Here is a 17,049-nt window from a genome sequence, read left to right as displayed (position 1 = left end):
CTCAACCAGGTCAAAACTCTGAGCATTAAACGATGGATCAATCAAACTTATTTATAAAGCACCTTTCAGACAAATTAAATTGCAGTTCAAAGTGTTTTACAAGAGTGCAGAAAAAGTAGTTTATAAAATCATTGAGAGACTAATGCACACCAACAAGAATTAAAGAAATATATATAAAAATGAAAAAATAAAATACGACACATAAAAGCAATAAGATATTAAAATGAATACATAGGAGAAGAATATTTATAATTGTAGTAGGATAAAAAAGACAAAACAATAATGTTTAGATTTGAATTTATATAAAGCACTTTCTAAAAGGCAGACTGAATAAATGAGTTTTAAGACCGCGTTTCAAAAAATGTCAATATTCTCGGTTTGTGTTTGTGTGCAGGCTGGAGCTCTGGTTCATATCTACACTGACGGCTCGGTGCTGCTGACTCACGGGGGGACGGAGATGGGACAGGGTCTGCACACCAAGATGGTCCAGGTACCTCAGCCTTTAAATACTACACAATACAAGCACACTTAGCACCATCTAGTGGCCACTAGAAGAACTGGAGGTGAATGCTGAGACATGGATTTGAATGGTCAGGTTAATCTGTGTGTGTGTGTGTGTGTGTGTGTGTGTGTGTGTGTGTGTGTGTGTGTGTGTGTGTGTGTGTGTGTGTGTGTGTGTGTGTGTGTGTGTGTGTGTGTGTGTGTGTGTGTGTGTGTGTGTGTGTGTGTGTGTGTGTGTGTGTGTGTGTGTGTGTGTGTGTGTGTGTGTGTGTGTGTGTGTGTGTGTGTGTGTGTGTGTGTGTGTGTGTGTGTGTGTGTCTGTCTCTCAGGTAGCGAGCAGGGTCCTGGGTATCCCCTGTTCAAAGATCCACATCTCAGAGACCAGCACCAACACAGTCCCTAACACCAGCCCCACCTCCGCCTCCGCCTCCTCAGACCTCAACGGAGGCGCCGTGCAGAACGCCTGCGAGACTCTCAACCAACGTCTGCAACCATACAAGACCAAGAACCCCAAAGGATCATGGGAGGACTGGGTGAGCAAGAGAAGATCTTAAACATCTGTCTTCTTGTATTTAAAATGATTTGTCGCAGCTCTGAAAGGTGTGACTCAGCACGTCTCTGTGTGTTTCAGGTGAGGGCAGCGTATTTCGACAGAGTCAACCTGAGTACAAACGGCTTTTACAAGTGAGTTCACAGAGAGAGCTGATAAGGAGATCTATTATATTCACCTTCACCATTAATGATGGTGAAAGTGAGGATAACTGGGACAACTGTCGAAAACCTCCCTATGTATCTGATACTGGCGTCAGTAAAATCCCTCATTTCAGCCTCGGCCTGAAACACTGAAACACATCAGCTACTGTCTCTTTAAGGCTCGCCTCCCCACGTGCACACTCTCCTCTGATTGGCCAGCTGTCTTTGCAGTCACAGGGAAATATGAGTGAGCTATGGGTGGGCGTGTCCTTGAAAGAGCTATTTTGTTTTTAAATATGGATCAACAGAACAGATCTCCTTTAAGTGTTTCCTGTTTCTGATCAGGACTCCAGATCTCGGCTACGATTTTGAAACCAACTCGGGCCGAGCGTTTAACTACTTCAGCTACGGCGTGGCCTGTTCAGAGGTGGAGATCGACTGTCTGACCGGAGCTCACAAGGTAAATCAAATGTTGGTGGTGTCCCACAGAGAACAGTTTGAGGCCCACTGTTGTTTATTATATTCTTAAATAACCTCAGAATGTCTGTATTATTCTCCTCTATGTCGATGATACCTTCTTGTATCTTAACGTATTCAAATCTGTTTCCTGTGTTCATGTTTGTTTGTGTTGTAGAACCTGAGTACGACCATCGTGATGGACGTCGGTCACAGTCTGAACCCGGCGATAGACATCGGGCAGGTGAGGGCGCCCTCCCTCAGAGTCCATCAAAAACCCTTAAACATAATAATTAAATACCCTGTGAGCCCCCCTGCAGCGCCCCCATCAGGTCTTACTTTGTGTTCTCAGGTGGAGGGGGCCTTCATGCAGGGTCTGGGTCTCTTCACTCTGGAGGAGCTTCATTACTCCCCCCAGGGGGTCCTCCTCACGCGGGGTCCCGGTTCCTATAAGATTCCTGCGTTTGGCGACATTCCCGCCCAGCTGACCGTGTCGCTGCTGCGAGACGCTCCGAACCAGAAGGCCGTGTTCGCCTCCAAGGTGAAAACTCTGAGAACATTTTGACAAACTGCTCAGATTAAACCAAGAGGAGTTCATGTTATGATTTGTCATCCTCTCAGGCTGTTGGCGAGCCTCCTCTCTTTCTGGCGGCGTCCGTTTTCTATGCCATCAAAGACGCCATCAGCGCTTCCCGGGCGGAGTCAGGAATCAGTGGGCCCTTCAGGTTGGATAGCCCCGCCTCCGCCGAGAGGATCCGCAACGCCTGCAGTGACAGATTCACCAAACTGGTATGAAATCGTTCAGTTAGGTCTGAAGTCATCATGGCTTCATTCTTTGAAGGTCACGTCTGCATCACATAATTCTCCGTCAGTGTTTCTCTCAAAGCTTAAAGAAAAGATGCTCAAACATTTTCTACAGTTTGAATGACCTTTATTTAAACAGTTTGAATAACCTTTATTTAAACGGAGAAGTGGTGAACACTGTGTGTGGTGTTTCTGTTGCAGTGTCCGCCTGCAGAGCCCGGTTCCTTCACGCCCTGGTCCGTTCAGGTCTGAGACGTCATCACAGCTGAGTCATCGTTTATAAAGAGACCTTTTTATCTCTGCTGGATCTCAGTAAAAGTTTTATTATATCCTTCAATCTCTCAGATAATTCTTCATATGTCTTTGTTATGCATCATTCAGGGAATGAAACATGATTTCATTTTACGCTGTAAAAAATATTTTAAAATCCAGTTTGAGTCGTCTGCAGCTTCTCCTCCACTCAGACACTCGGACTAATGAACCCAAAATGTGAATCAATGAATGGAAAGGTGATTTCCTGCTTTTTAAAATCCTAGTTTATAAAATGATTGTTTCTGTGTAAAAGAAATAAAACTCTCTGGACTTTCACTCGTTGCTTCATGTTTGAGTCAGTCAGCATCAAAGAAAGTCTTCTGAATTCTCCATGAATAAAGAATAAAGTTTAAAGGGGGTTTGTCGGGGTGTGTTTGGGCGCTGATGGGGACGTGCCGCAGCAGGTCGGCTCGCTGACGATCACCTCTGTGTTAATTGTGAGGTGAGAATGTGAAGAATGAGGCTCACATGTTTGTGTGGCGGCGGCGTCCGCATGGCTCATTCACTCTGAGAGCTGCTCTGCTGCACACACACACACACACACACACACACACGTTACACACATGAAACAATACATGTGTGTGTTGTTTTATATTCTCAGACCGATTTCTTCCCTCTGCTCTTCTGCCCGGTAAGTCTGTTTACATTTCTAGTAGAGATCCTGTGAGGGGACTCCTGTGTTTGGACGTTTGTGATGATGATGATGATGATGAAGATGTCTTTTGTGTCGATTACGTCTTTTCATGCAGTTTTTTCACCACTATGATGGAATATTTGTGCGTCTTGTGTTATTTTTGAGTCATTTCTGGTGCAACATGTTTCTTTTATTTTGTACATTTTTTGAGTCTCTTAAGTGAAACATTTGAGTCATTTTCTAAATATTTTTTTTGCCATTTTGAAATATTTTTGTGGAGGTTTTTCCATTTTCTAATATTTAGTTTCTGTACCCAGTGTGTGTTGTTATTGTTGACATCCTTTTGTGGGATCTTTTCTGAACTGTGCTAGATTCCTGTGAGAGAGGGAGAGCCAGCCGGGGGGATAAAGGAGGACAGACCGAGACAGGGACTGAGACAGAAGGTGAGACAGAGTCCGGGTCGGGGTCTTCAGAGTGATCATGGCTCCGAGGAGGTTTGAAACTAAACCGGTGATCTTCTGTCTGAAGACGCTGGTGCTGCTCTACTCCTTCATCTTCTGGGTGAGAAAAACAAAACACACATTCAGAACTGAAACTTTGATTGTCTGATGCTGAGAGAGTTTTTAATCCAGCGTGCAAACACCGTGTTTTTTACTGACTGATGATGCTTTTTATAACCTCTTAAATCCTCCTTACCTCCTTAAATGTAGAAGCTTTTTATACAAGACTACAGATTATATTTGTTTGTGTTTCATATTAAAAGAAAAGTATTCTATGAGGAGGAGGAGGCGTGACACACAGACCATAGAGAGACAGTCTGACTCGGATTGAAAATGATATGTTGGGGTTGTATCAAGTCAACTTTGGTTATATTCTTTAATAATTATACTTAATTATTAATAATATAAATAAAATATCATTAAACTATGTTTAATCTCGTTTTGGGGCACCAACCTGTAATCAGGTAAATATAACCAAAATATCACTCAAATCAGTCTCAAATTAGTTATTTAATTACTAATATTATTAATAATGAATAACTATATTTAATAAATTGAAGGCGTGAAATCCGTACACAAAGCCTTCGCACCCGGCTTATATCACAATGTAAATACACCAGTAACCACAAACAACTGCTCTCTTAAATTATAACAGAATTTATTTAAACAAAGCAACATCAATCCAAAATCAATGAACTTAATTAAACAAATAACTATTATAAACTAATCTAAGCAACAAACATTATCAAGCAAAGGCTTGTGGATGAGGTGTGTGTGTGTGTGTGTGTGTGTGTGTGTGTGTGTGTGTGTGTGTGTGTGTGTGTGTGTGTGTGTGTGTGTGTGTGTGTGTGTGTGTGTGTGTGTGTGTGTGTGTGTGTGTGTGTGTGTGTGTGTGTGTGTGTGTGTGTGTGTGTGTGTGTGTGTGTGTGTGTGTGTGTGTGTGTGTGTGTGTGTGTGTGTGTGTGTGTGTGTGTGTGTGTGTGTGTGTGTGTGTGTGTGTGGACCCTCGTGGTCGTTCACGATGGCGCAAACCTAACAAAGACCTGGGTGCGTGCACGTGTGGATGAAAGGGAGAGAGAAGGGGGGGAAGATTACTTCGTCCCACGTGGTCGCCCTTCCGATGGCACACACCTAACAAAGGCCTAAATGTGGCCTTAAGGTCTAAAAGAGACTGAGTTCGGCCCTACACAATCTGTGTCTCTGAGGCGTCTGGATAGCCGCGAGTGTATAGATCTCTGTGCGTAATGGCGCGGTGGTGGAGTTGGTCTCCAGATGTACGTTTACACAGGAATATGTGTGTATGTGTGTGCGTAGAAGGGGAAATAAAAGAGAATAAAAGAGAAATGCGTGCCTGAAGAGGCCGGATCACAGTCCGACTCCCGCGCCACAACTCGGAGTAATTCCCTTCATTCACAGAAACAAACCAATAGCCGAATTCAGGTTAATACAGCTTACACTGGCCTTTCTGATCAGAGGAGTAATACCCGGTTATAACGCTGTTACGCTAAACACATATCGGACGCAGCGGTCCGAAACAACAAGAGTTTTAAACAGTTAAAACTCAGGACGCAGGTCCAACAAAGATAAAATTTATAGTTTCTGCTTTGATCAACAATTGTTAAAAACACTCTCTAAAGCTAATTCTGCCCAGACCTAATTAAGCCTCACTTGTGAATCGCTTTGTCCGCGATTGGTGAAAGGAAAAGAGTCCGGCGATGGAGCAGATCTTCTGTCCATCCTGGTGCAGAGGCGTCTGATGGCGGCGAGGGTCCCTTACGGCGAGAGCGGCTTCGTTGGTTCTCCGTCGAGTGGAAAGATGTCCTTTGATGTCCTTTCGTTGCAGGACGGAATAAGACCGTTATCTTTCTGATAATCTGTTATAGTCTGACGCTCTCCGAGAAACTGAGATGCGTTCACTGGACAATCCGAGCTCGGAATTTAGAACACTGCCGGCCGCGGATTACCTGCGCGCCAAAACTTAAAACAAAGGAAGATTGTTGCAGGAAACAGGAGATCTTCTTGGGTCTCCGAGCACCGAAGGTCAGCGCGTGAAAGAGAGCGAGCAATGGAAGTCTTGGAGTTTTGTAGCCTGGCCTGCTCCATGGGGGTCTACCTCAGGTCCCCTCCAATGAGGAGAGAGAGGTTCCGGTCCCCCCTTTACTTCACACGTAGGTGTGAAGTACCGCAGGGGATTCTGGGATTAAGAGTCCTTTTAGGCCTCTTTGTGATCTCAGTGAATAACTCAAATGAGGCTTTTACAGAGGTGCAGGCCCAAGTCCATTGTTTGACTGTCCTAAGCCTGCGTGGCCCAACATCCCCCCTTTGTCCTGAAGAATGGGATTGCGGGTCGCGGTCTTTAGGGCAAATAGGGCCAACAGTCCATGTGTGAGGAGACAAATTTTCAAATAGTTAGTGAGCAAAAAGTCCATACATTTTGAGAGGCATTCGGTCTGGGCAGACACTGAGGCAAAGTCTGGGCAGACTGTCTAACTATGTCTAAAGCTAGGCATAAAACATAACCAGGCATTAGCAAAGCTTTGCTACTCAAGGTGCATTCCTTAACAAAACAAATGAAACAAACAGACAAGAGGAGGGGAGAAAGAGAAGAGTATAAGGTGTAGATTTGTGGGCTAACTCCTAGCCTGGGCAGGAGTAAGCCTGTGGGAAGGTGTTTGTGGCATGTAGGTGTGTAAATGTACATGTACATTATGTGTCTCCCTACCAATGTCAAAACACAAAACAGGGACTAGGAAACATTCATGTCGGTAGAGTGACATTGTTGTGTTTCTAGAATGGAGGCTACACCCCCACTCCTATGTGGAGTCAGAATCGGGTTCTCTGTAAGCGAGGGAGTCCTTAGGGAGCTCGTAGGAACTCCGATTATACCTACCCTTCTGTCTCAGACTACGGCCATCCCGAGAGTTCCGTTCAGATCTGGTAGCGATCAGTTCTCCAGGCTGGAACCTACTCTGTGGTTGAGTCCCACCTTCACCCCCCTGGCTCTGTTCTCTATTCTGCCGGTGATATGGTCTCTTATTCTTAGCACAAGGCAACTTGTTGCCCTCACGTGACACGTGACGTAAGCGTGTCTGCCAAACCGCCTGTGCGAATCTCTTGATCTCTTTCATACTAAGCTGATGTGTACGACTATGCAGGGTGACATCTGAACGCACGCAGCCATGCAGATTGTGCATGAAGATGGACTTGAAAGTTGGGTTCTCTTCCAGACCTGGAGCCTCACGTCCCTGGAAATATGCAGATCTTAGTCGCCAGTAATAATCTTTGGGGGCCTCGTGCTTCTGGTGCAAGACACTGAAAGCACTAAGAAGGGCAGATGCAGGGTCAATGTAGGTGGAGTATTCCTGGCGCAAAGCATTGCAGAGCGCAGAGTACTGGTATCTGATCTCAGGCTGAAGGGTAGTCGTGAAGTTACGGACACTCTTGGAAGTTGTCTTCCAGATCAGCCTGAGTTTTTCTCTTGTGGATGCATCAGGTACCTCACTGAGACACAGGTTAATCTCTCTGAGGTAATCATCGATGCAGAGGTCTGAGTTATCTGGATCAAACCGCTCTACATCCTGTGCCATAGATTCAATGAGCCTTATGCGCATTCTTTGATCTCTGGGTAGAAGGGAGCCATCCCAGTCATCTGAGGTTTGGATATTCCTCAGCTGTGAATCCTGCAATGGGAACCTACAGGTAGCAGGAGGGGGCCTGGTGTTATCTCTGCCTCTGGGGGCTGAGAAGTCACCCCCCTTCCTATGTGGTGATTCAAACCTGTGAAGGTGTGAAAGGGTGTCACAGTTGTCAGAGAACTGGGGCGTTTCCCCAAGGAGCGGGGCTCCACAGTCAAAATCAGGGAAAACTAGACTTATTTCCTCAGTCCTTGGGTTATCCTGGCTGCTCGGTTCTTTACTGAGCTTTTTCAGCAGGGTTGTTTGATCTCTTAAGGGGCTTGGTCCAGGATCAGAGTCATATCCTGACGATATGTCTTGCTCCATGCTTACCTGTGCTCCCTGAATTAATTCAAACATGTCCAACACTTTCTGCTTGGCAGTTTGTAAGTGCTGACTAACAGATTTGTTTCCTTTCTGCAAGGATTGGACCTTTGGTGGGAGTGTCCCCATGAAATCACGGACACTCCTAGCCGTAGTCTTCCAGATCCGTTTCAGTTTTTCATGTGAGGACGCATGAGGCAGGTCAAGGAGACAATGGTCAACTTCTCTAAGGTAGTCGTTAATACTTGAATCTGGGCTATCTGGATCAAAACGCTTCAGATCTTTGGCCTGAGGTTCTATCTGCCTGGTTCGCAGGCCCTGACCCGAAGGCTGGCAAGGGTCGTCCGATTCGTCTGATGAATCGTAAGCCCTGTGGTTGTCACGGTAGTAGGGTTGTAACCGTGGCGGGGTTTGTGTTCGGCTCAGACGTGGCCGTCTATCGTGGGACAGGTAGCGTTCGGTGCCCAATTGGGCCTGTGTCTCCTCCCTGTCTCTAGGGGGAGTAAAGCCTCTCCTCCTGCGGGGTGAGGGTTCTCTTCGCTCAAAGCGTATTGCAGAACGCGGGGGCCCTTCATCTTTAATCATCCAGCTCTTTACCGGGTGGTCTGAGGACGTGGGCGCTTTTGTGCCTGGGTCGACCCGGCGGTGCCTTCCCCTCTCCTCCAGATCCTGCAACATGTCTGTCTCCCTCCTCCAGGGGCTTGGTTCAGTCTCCCATCCTTCGTCTGAGGTTTCCTCAGCTGATCTGGGGGCTGCAGTACTTATCTGCCTATCCTGAAATCTGGGTACCGTGTCACTTTGTTTCTTCTGTTCGGCCAGTTTGCTGCTTTCATGCAGTGTTTTATTCTCCTCCTGCAGGGCCTTGCAATTTTCCTGCAAGGTCTTTAGTTTATCCTGCATTCTTTCGAAGTCGTCCCGCAGGATCTGTCCTTCTTCTAGTACCCGGGCTAGCTGTTCCCGGTGTATCTCATTCTGCACATTTGATTTGCGCTGATAAAGGAGGAGAATTTCGCCTAGAACATCTGAAACTGTACGTGTTGGCTTCCCAGTTGCTTGATTTGCATATTCAACCAAGCCCTTTAGTTTCTTTTCACATGTGCTGAGGGTGTAGGAGTTCAGGCTGTCGAGCTGCTCTATAGGGAGGGGGTGGATCGGCTGATCCATAGTGAGCTTTGGACCATAGTTGATGTATGTCTTCTGCATACATTCTGTCTTTATTAGGGGTGAGCCTGGCTCTGTGGTTGACAAGATCAACTAGCTCTTCTTACTTCTTATCACTAATGCTAATTGACTAGCTATATAGGTTGGCACTCTCCTCTGAGGAGAGGTTCGTCAGACCGGCAGCAGTTTCTTGCAGTGCTGCGTCCTCTGATCCAAAAGGAGTCTCAGCCCCCGACTCACCTAGGGTCTTGGTACACAAGAGCAAATCTTATCTAAGTTTCCCAACTGATCACTGCAGTCTATCCTGGAAGATAGGAGAGGGGATTCACACCTCAAGTCCTCAAAGGAAGGGAGGAACTCACACCTCTCAGACAGCTGGCTATGCAACAATGATGAGGTTACACTCTCATCTGGCCAAATGGCTCTCAAACAACAAGGAGCATCACAATCCTTTAGTAGAATACTTCAGGATCAAAATCTAGATTAATGCAACAAATCAAGTTCCTTGATAAAGTCACACTAGCTGTATCATTATGTCCAATTGTTGTATGGACCCAAAGGGGACAACAGTTATGGCTTTAACCATTAACTAACAACATACAACACAACTAAGCCACTGCTTGATGTCTGCTTTGCTTAAACCACAAAAATTTAAAGAAAATATAATTTTCTTCCGAAGGATCCTTTTTAGGATTTTAAGTTTGGATTACTGTGCATTAACAGTGCAATAAAGCTGGTTTATTGAAGACCTCACACGGGGCACCATTTGTTGGGGTTGTATCAAGTCAACTTTGGTTATATTCTTTAATAATTATACTTAATTATTAATAATATAAATAAAATATCATTAAACTATGTTTAATCTCGTTTTGGGGCACCAATCTGTAATCAGGTAAATATAACCAAAATATCACTCAAATCAGTCTCAAATTAGTTATTTAATTACTAATATTATTAATAATGAATAACTATATTTAATAAATTGAAGGCGTGAAATCCGTACACAAAGCCTTCGCACCCAGCTTATATCACAATGTAAATACACCAGTAACCACAAACAACTGCTCTCTTAAATTATAACAGAATTTATTTAAACAAAGCAACATCAATCCAAAATCAATGAACTTAATTAAACAAATAACTATTGTAAACTAATCTAAGCAACAAACATTATCAAGCAAAGGCTTGTGGATGAGGTGTGAATGTAGGTGTGTGTGTGTGTGTGTGTGTGTGTGTGTGTGTGTGTGTGTGTGTGTGTGTGTGTGTGTGTGTGTGTGTGTGTGTGTGTGTGTGTGTGTGTGTGTGTGTGTGTGTGTGTGTGTGTGTGTGTGTGTGTGTGTGTGTGTGTGTGTGAGAGAGAGAGAGAAAGAGGGAAGAAGAAAGGGGGGGAGATGGCTTCGTACCCTCGTGGTCGTTCACGATGGCGCAAACCTAACAAAGACCTGGGTGCGTGCACGTGTGGATGAAAGGGAGAGAGAAGGGGGGGGGGAGATTACTTCGTCCCACGTGGTCGCCCTTCCGATGGCACACACCTAACAAAGGCCTAAATGTGGCCTTAAGGTCTAAAAGAGACTGAGTTCGGCCCTACACAATCTGTGTCTCTGAGGCGTCTGGATAGCCGCGAGTGTATAGATCTCTGTGCGTAATGGCGCGGTGGTGGAGTTGGTCTCCAGATGTACGTTTACACAGGAATATGTGTGTATGTGTGTGCGTAGAAGGGGAAATAAAAGAGAATAAAAGAGAAATGCGTGCCTGAAGAGGCCGGATCACAGTCCGACTCCCGCGCCACAACTCGGAGTAATTCCCTTCATTCACAGAAACAAACCAATAGCCGAATTCAGGTTAATACAGCTTACACTGGCCTTTCTGATCAGAGGAGTAATACCCGGTTATAACGCTGTTACACTAAACACATATAGGACGCAGCGGTCCGAAACAACAAGAGTTTTAAACAGTTAAAACTCAGGACGCAGGTCCAACAAAGATAAAATTTATAGTTTCTGCTTTGATCAACAATTGTTAAAAACACTCTCTAAAGCTAATTCTGCCCAGACCTAATTAAGCCTCACTTGTGAATCGCTTTGTCCGCGATTGGTGAAAGGAAAAGAGTCCGGTGATGGAGCAGATCTTCTGTCCGTCCTGGTGCAGAGGCGTCTGATGGCGGCGAGGGTCCCTTACGGCGAGAGCGGCTTCGTTGGTTCTCCGTCGAGTGGAAAGATGTCCTTTGAGGTCCTTTCGTTGCAGGACGGAATAAGACCGTTATCTTTCTGATAATCTGTTATAGTCTGACGCTCTCCGAGAAACTGAGATGCGTTCACTGGACAATCCGAGCTCGGAATTTAGAACACTGCCGGCCGCGGATTACCTGCGCGCCAAAACTTAAAACAAAGGAAGATTGTTGCAGGAAACAGGAGATCTTCTTGGGTCTCCGAGCACCGAAGGTCAGCGCGTGAAAGAGAGCGAGCAATGGAAGTCTTGGAGTTTTGTAGCCTGGCCTACTCCATGGGGGTCTACCTCAGGTCCCCTCCAATGAGGAGAGAGAGGTTCCGGTCCCCCCTTTACTTCACACGTAGGTGTGAAGTACCGCAGGGGATTCTGGGATTAAGAGTCCTTTTAGGCCTCTTTGTGATCTCAGTGAATAACTCAAATGAGGCTTTTACAGAGGTGCAGGCCCAAGTCCATTGTTTGACTGTCCTAAGCCTGCGTGGCCCAACAGATATGAATCTATTCTTTGAAACATGCTAATCAGTTTGATAAACATGCACACGTTTGAGTTTCTGTTGTTGTTTGTGTTGTTGTTATTTGTGTTGTTGTTTGTGTTGTTCCTTCTGGGTGTGTGGACCAGGTAATAGTCTTGTCCGGGATCAAACTCTCTCCGACTCTTTTCTTCTCGTCTGTTTGTCAGTTTAACACTTTGATGTCAGAGCTCATTACAGAGTCATGTGAGGCTCAGTCACACACACACACACACACACACACACACACACACACACACACACACACACACACACACACACACACACACACACACTTTATCTTTTTCACTTCAAAGACGGATGAAAATGTAAGAATAAGATTTAAATGCTTCCTCATTGGCTGACAGTCTAACTTGTAGCCCCGCCCCCTCAGGTGTCAGGTGTGGTGCTGCTGTCGGTGGGGTTATGGTGGAAGTTCATGTTGGGCCCCTACATGTTGTTGATCTCCAGCGCCCCCTCCAACGCTCCCTACGTCCTGACGGGCACCGGGCTCGCTATCATCGTGTTCGGACTGTTTGGCTGCTTCGCCACCTGCAGGGGGCGCCCCTGGATGCTCAGAGTGGTGTGTGTTTGATGTGTGTGTGTGTTCAGATGATCAGAGAGAAGGACGTGTTCAGGTCATTCACTTCTTCCTGTCCTCTCCTCAGTACGCCGTCTTTCTGTCTGCCGTCTTCATGACTGAACTCATCGCTGGAATCTCTGGATTCGTCTTTCGTCACGAGGTCTTTACACGTTTTATAAAACAACATTTTCAAACAAAAACAAACGTTCACACTGATGACACATCCCGTGTTTGTGTTTAGATTAAAGGGACGTTCCTCACCACGTACAGTGAAGCTGTGATGAGATACGACGGACGAGACGACAGGAGTCTGGCTGTGGACGGAGTTCAACGAAGAGTGAGTGTCTCTTTAAAACGTTCTTTTTTTTAATTTAAGCATCGACTGAACAACAACAGCACATGGAGCTCGTTTTAATGAGTCACCTTTTAGATTAGTTATGATTAACAGTTAGCGTTCAGCTGCGTTCAGGATCATTTTCTCAGAGTGTAAACAGTTTTCTGGGGTTCCTCAGGGTTTTATTCTCGGTCCTCTACATGTTTGAGAAAATTATTGACCATCAGATATTTTATAGTTATTTTAAATGTGATGAAAAGCAGACAGATTCATATGTCCCTCTTTGTTTCCGTAGTTACAATGCTGTGGAGTCTATAACTACACCAGCTGGTTCAGCAGTGTGTATTTCCCCGTCGGTGGAGTTCCCTCCAGCTGCTGCGTCAGTTACTCCGACTGCAGCTCAGCAGACCTGAAGAACACGACCCTGGCTGCACGTGAAGTCCACAAACAGGTCAGAAACACACACACACACACACACACACACACACACACACACACACACACACACACACACACACACACACACACACACACACACACACACCTCTCTGTCCGTGGTCATCTGTCTGCAACAACATCCCCTTATTGGACGAAGTCCGATGGATGATTCGATGCTTCTGAGTCTTGATTCTTAACCGCGGTTATTTATGAAACTCCTTATTGGATTAAAATCTTTAATTATTTTGTACATAAACAATAAATTAATTAGAATTTAAACAGAAGATAAACAGATTTATCATAACGTACACACATGAATGACCTCACTGTGTCTGCAGGGATGTTATGAGTTGGTGACGTCGTTCATCGAGAGCAACATGGGAATCATCGCTGGAGTGACCTTTGGCATCGCCTTCTCTCAGGTACACACTCAGTACTACACAATAATGCACAACACAACACTTACTTCTTGGTTTGAGTTGAATCAGCTGCAGAATGTCTTTAGCGTAGCTTAGCATAAGGACTGTAGGCAGAGGGAAACTGTGGGGAACTACAGACTGAGGCTAACTCTGCTCTCTCCGTCTCAGCTGATCGGGATGTCACTCGCCTGCTGTTTGTCCCGCTTCATCAACGCCAACCAGTACGAGATGGTGTAACAGGTAACACACACACACACACACACACACACACACACACACACACACACACACACACACACACACACACACACACACACACTCTTCTTAGAAATCCTGAGAACAAGAATCTTTTCACCAAACTTTAACTTTCTTGTTCTTTTTATTTCATACATTTACAGGAAAGAGACGGGGATGCTCGTCACCATAGAAACCAGGCAACACCCCACACACACACACACACACACACACACACACAAGCTGTCGAGATTCCTCTTTTTATTTATTTCTGAGGCTTTGAATGATTTCCCTCTTCTGTCTGTGTTTGGTCTCCACGTTGAAGCTGATTGGTCGATTCTTTGTGTTTGAGCTCAGGTCAAATTAAACTACAACATCATTAATATCTGTAACAATAAAAGACTTCAGATGGCCCGCTGCCTTGTGATTCTGTGTTGATTATATTTCTGTCTCCAACTTTGATTTAAAGGTTTTAATGTGAATGTGAGGAGAACAGAGTGACTCTGTGTCAGTACGGCAAGCAGCAGGTCCAAAATGTCTCTCACAGTGACATGAGCCTTAAAGGTCATATATCCTCCTCCTCCTCTCTCAGAGCTCCTCACAACATGTCTGTGAAGCTTCTTGTTCTAAATCCACTCTGATCCTGCGCGCTATTTGAGCCCAAGATTAAAAACGACAGTGATGATTACATACAGCCACATGGGGGCGCTGTTTCATTTACTCATAATGTAAATGATGTTAGTGAGTCTCATTCTGATGGATAATTAACGTCAGCTCAACCAGTTTTCATCTCATTCAACAAAAACTCTCAAAAATGTCTTTATATAATAAACTTTATATTTCAATTTGCATTTTTTTAATCTTTAAAGTCTCAGAGGTGTTTTCATTCTCCCACGAGGTGCCACTCCACATAACACTGTATGTAACTTTATCTTGGTGCTTTCACATCTTGTAATCTTGTTTTCTGAAATATAAATGAGTTCTGTCCTTGGTCAAATGGTTTTTATTTTTTTATTCTGTTTTCTTAAATGTTAAAATGTTTTTGTTTTCTTAAATGTTAAAACGTTTGGGGCGCTGGTGGCGCAGTGGTTGGTGCGCGCGTCCCATGTATGGAAGCTGTGGTCCTCGAAGCGGGTGGCCCGGGTCCGGATCCAGCCTGTGGCTCCTTTCCCGCATGTCGATCCCCACTCTCTCTCCCTGATTTCCACCTCTATCCACTGTCCTATCTCTCCATTAAGGGCACAAGAGCCCAAAAATAAATATTTAAAAAAAAAAATGTTAAAATATTTTCTTAAATGTTAAAATGTTTTCTTAAATGTTAAAATATTTTCTTAAATGTTAAAATGTTTTCTTAAATGTTAAAATATTTTCTTAAATGTTAAAATGTTTTCTTAAATGTTAAAATATTTTCTTAAATGTTAAAATGTTTTCTTAAATGTTAAAATGTTTTCTTAAATGTAAATTAGTCTCCAGTTATATAAAAGTGTTTCCCACTCTGATAGTAAACACGGCTCACGGGCCCGTGATCGCCGGCGTGATCGGAGCCACCAAACCTCAGTACGACATCTGGGGCATGACGGTGAACGTGGCGAGCAGGATGGAGAGCACGGGGGTCAACGGGAGGATTCAGGTGAGCTCACCTGTCTGAGGGGGCGTGTCTATGTTAGTATGTTCTAACACTGACTCCTCCCCCTTCAGGTCCCCGAGACCACCAGCTGCATCCTGATGGAGCGAGGCTTCCTACGGCAGCTCAGAGGGAACATTTACATCAAAGGCATCAGTGAACGCCACGGGAAGGTGATGACATCACACACACACACACACACACACACACACACACACACACACACACACACAGAGACACACAGACACACACAGGGAAACACAGACACACACACACACACACACACAGACACACACAGAGACACACACACACACACACACAGAGACACACACACAGAGACACACACACACACACACAGAGACACACACACACACACAGACACACACACACACACACAGACACACACAGACACACACACAGACACACACACACAGACACACACACACAGACACACACACACACACACACACACACACACACACACACACACACACACACACACACACACACACTTCCAGAAAGACGGAGAGGTTCCACCGTAACGTGTCTTCGTCCAGGTTCGTACGTTTTTCGTGAGCAGTCGCGAGGAGCGCTCCAGTTTCCTGGAGCGTGGCGGTGGGCGGGGCTTCAGCCTGAACAGGAACACACTGGGAGCTGTGGTTTTCAGTCTGGTTCAGGCCAGGAAGAGAGAGAAGCTGATGGAGGAGAACGGAGGCTTCCACCTGGTGGAGGCGTCGTAACCAGTGGGAGCGCCACGCCACGCCGCCAATCAGATGGCGAGCAGCCGCCAATCAGACGGCGAGCTGCCGCGTCGTCACTCTGCAACTTTTGTCTTTAGGACGTCGTGCCAACTTTACCTCAACAGCTTCTGATCCAATCACCCGATGAAGAGTAACGTTTAGTGGAGTTTTTAAAATGTGTCATTACACGGACTGACCAGCAGGTGGAGCTGTTTCATCAAAGTGACTGAAACTGAGACCAGCGCTACTTAGGAAGATTTCTGAATGATTTCTAAAGATGAACCTGCACGTCGTCTGGATTCAATAAAACGTTTGAACATGGAGAAGAAGAAAGTTTGAAAGGAGTTCACCTGGACTCACAAAGGACGTAAAAGAGAGAAGAAGAAGAAGTGACTTTGAGGTTTCCTCCTGTTCATGTAAACATCATCTCATCTCCTCCACTGGATAAAAAGAAGGTTTTACTGTAAACCTGAAAACAGGTTGAGATTTTCCTGCAGTACTTAAACGCATCACAGCCATGACTTTTCCCTTTCTAGTTTCCTTTAGTGAATAAAACACTTCAATGTTTGTCTGAACATTATCGTCTTCTGTTTTTACTCTGCATGCTTTTATTTTGAAAGTTCTGACAACGTAATAAAACACTCTTTATCATTTTGAAATGTTGTAAACGTTGCAGATTGGAAGCTTCAGAGCGGAGATGTTCAGAGTTCCTGCAGCTCTTAAACGCCACGCTGACGCCGCCCGACTCTCTGCGGGTTAATAATCACTCGTCTGATAAAAACCGTCTGCACATGTTTCACTCTTTTCTCTTCTCACTCATTTAGAGGAGGCGGAGCTTATGACCAGGGTCAGAGTTCACGTCAGTAAAGGTTCATATTTTGTC

General features: G+C 45.1%; 3 protein-coding genes and 1 long non-coding RNA gene across 7 annotated transcripts in view; 3 read left to right on the top strand and 1 right to left on the bottom strand.

The window, feature by feature from the left end:
- The window catches only part of LOC109975638 (xanthine dehydrogenase/oxidase-like), a 20,504-nt gene extending 17,462 nt beyond the window's left edge, over window positions 1-3,042 (top strand). For all 4 annotated transcript variants that reach the window (XM_065951867.1, XM_065951866.1, XM_065951868.1 and 1 more), the window contains 9 exons: window positions 1-9; window positions 395-490; window positions 831-1,034; window positions 1,133-1,185; window positions 1,540-1,654; window positions 1,829-1,894; window positions 2,003-2,191; window positions 2,272-2,439; window positions 2,656-3,042. The exon at window positions 1-9 is cut by the window's left edge and continues 73 nt beyond it. In XM_065951867.1, the coding sequence (XP_065807939.1) occupies window positions 1-9; window positions 395-490; window positions 831-1,034; window positions 1,133-1,185; window positions 1,540-1,654; window positions 1,829-1,894; window positions 2,003-2,191; window positions 2,272-2,439; window positions 2,656-2,706 (951 nt within the window). In that variant the 3' untranslated portion in view covers window positions 2,707-3,042. The remainder of the gene's footprint in view (window positions 10-394; window positions 491-830; window positions 1,035-1,132; window positions 1,186-1,539; window positions 1,655-1,828; window positions 1,895-2,002; window positions 2,192-2,271; window positions 2,440-2,655) is intronic.
- The window catches only part of LOC136178150 (uncharacterized), a 66,579-nt gene that overhangs the window by 28,562 nt on the left and 20,968 nt on the right, over window positions 1-17,049 (bottom strand). The window contains exon 2 of the long non-coding RNA XR_010665514.1: window positions 2,580-2,603. This is a non-coding gene — a long non-coding RNA (uncharacterized lncRNA). The remainder of the gene's footprint in view (window positions 1-2,579; window positions 2,604-17,049) is intronic.
- On the top strand, window positions 3,544-14,651 carry LOC110004414 (tetraspanin-7-like). Its single transcript, XM_065951888.1, has 9 exons — window positions 3,544-3,961; window positions 12,189-12,377; window positions 12,463-12,537; window positions 12,619-12,714; window positions 13,007-13,162; window positions 13,488-13,571; window positions 13,737-13,808; window positions 13,967-13,998; window positions 14,201-14,651. The coding sequence occupies exons 1-7, from the start codon at window positions 3,881-3,883 to the stop codon at window positions 13,803-13,805; spliced, it is 750 nt and encodes a 249-aa protein (XP_065807960.1). The 5' UTR covers window positions 3,544-3,880; the 3' UTR covers window positions 13,806-13,808; window positions 13,967-13,998; window positions 14,201-14,651.
- On the top strand, window positions 14,944-16,741 carry LOC136178149 (adenylate cyclase type 8). The gene is made up of 3 exons (XM_065951889.1): window positions 14,944-15,432; window positions 15,501-15,599; window positions 15,984-16,741. Exons 1-3 carry the CDS (start codon window positions 15,238-15,240, stop codon window positions 16,164-16,166), a joined length of 477 nt encoding a protein of 158 aa, XP_065807961.1. The 5' UTR covers window positions 14,944-15,237; the 3' UTR covers window positions 16,167-16,741.

Source organism: Labrus bergylta, chromosome 24 (assembly GCF_963930695.1).
Source record: "Labrus bergylta chromosome 24, fLabBer1.1, whole genome shotgun sequence".
NCBI lineage: Eukaryota > Metazoa > Chordata > Actinopteri > Labriformes > Labridae > Labrus > Labrus bergylta.
This window is presented reverse-complemented; position numbering and strand designations above follow the sequence as displayed.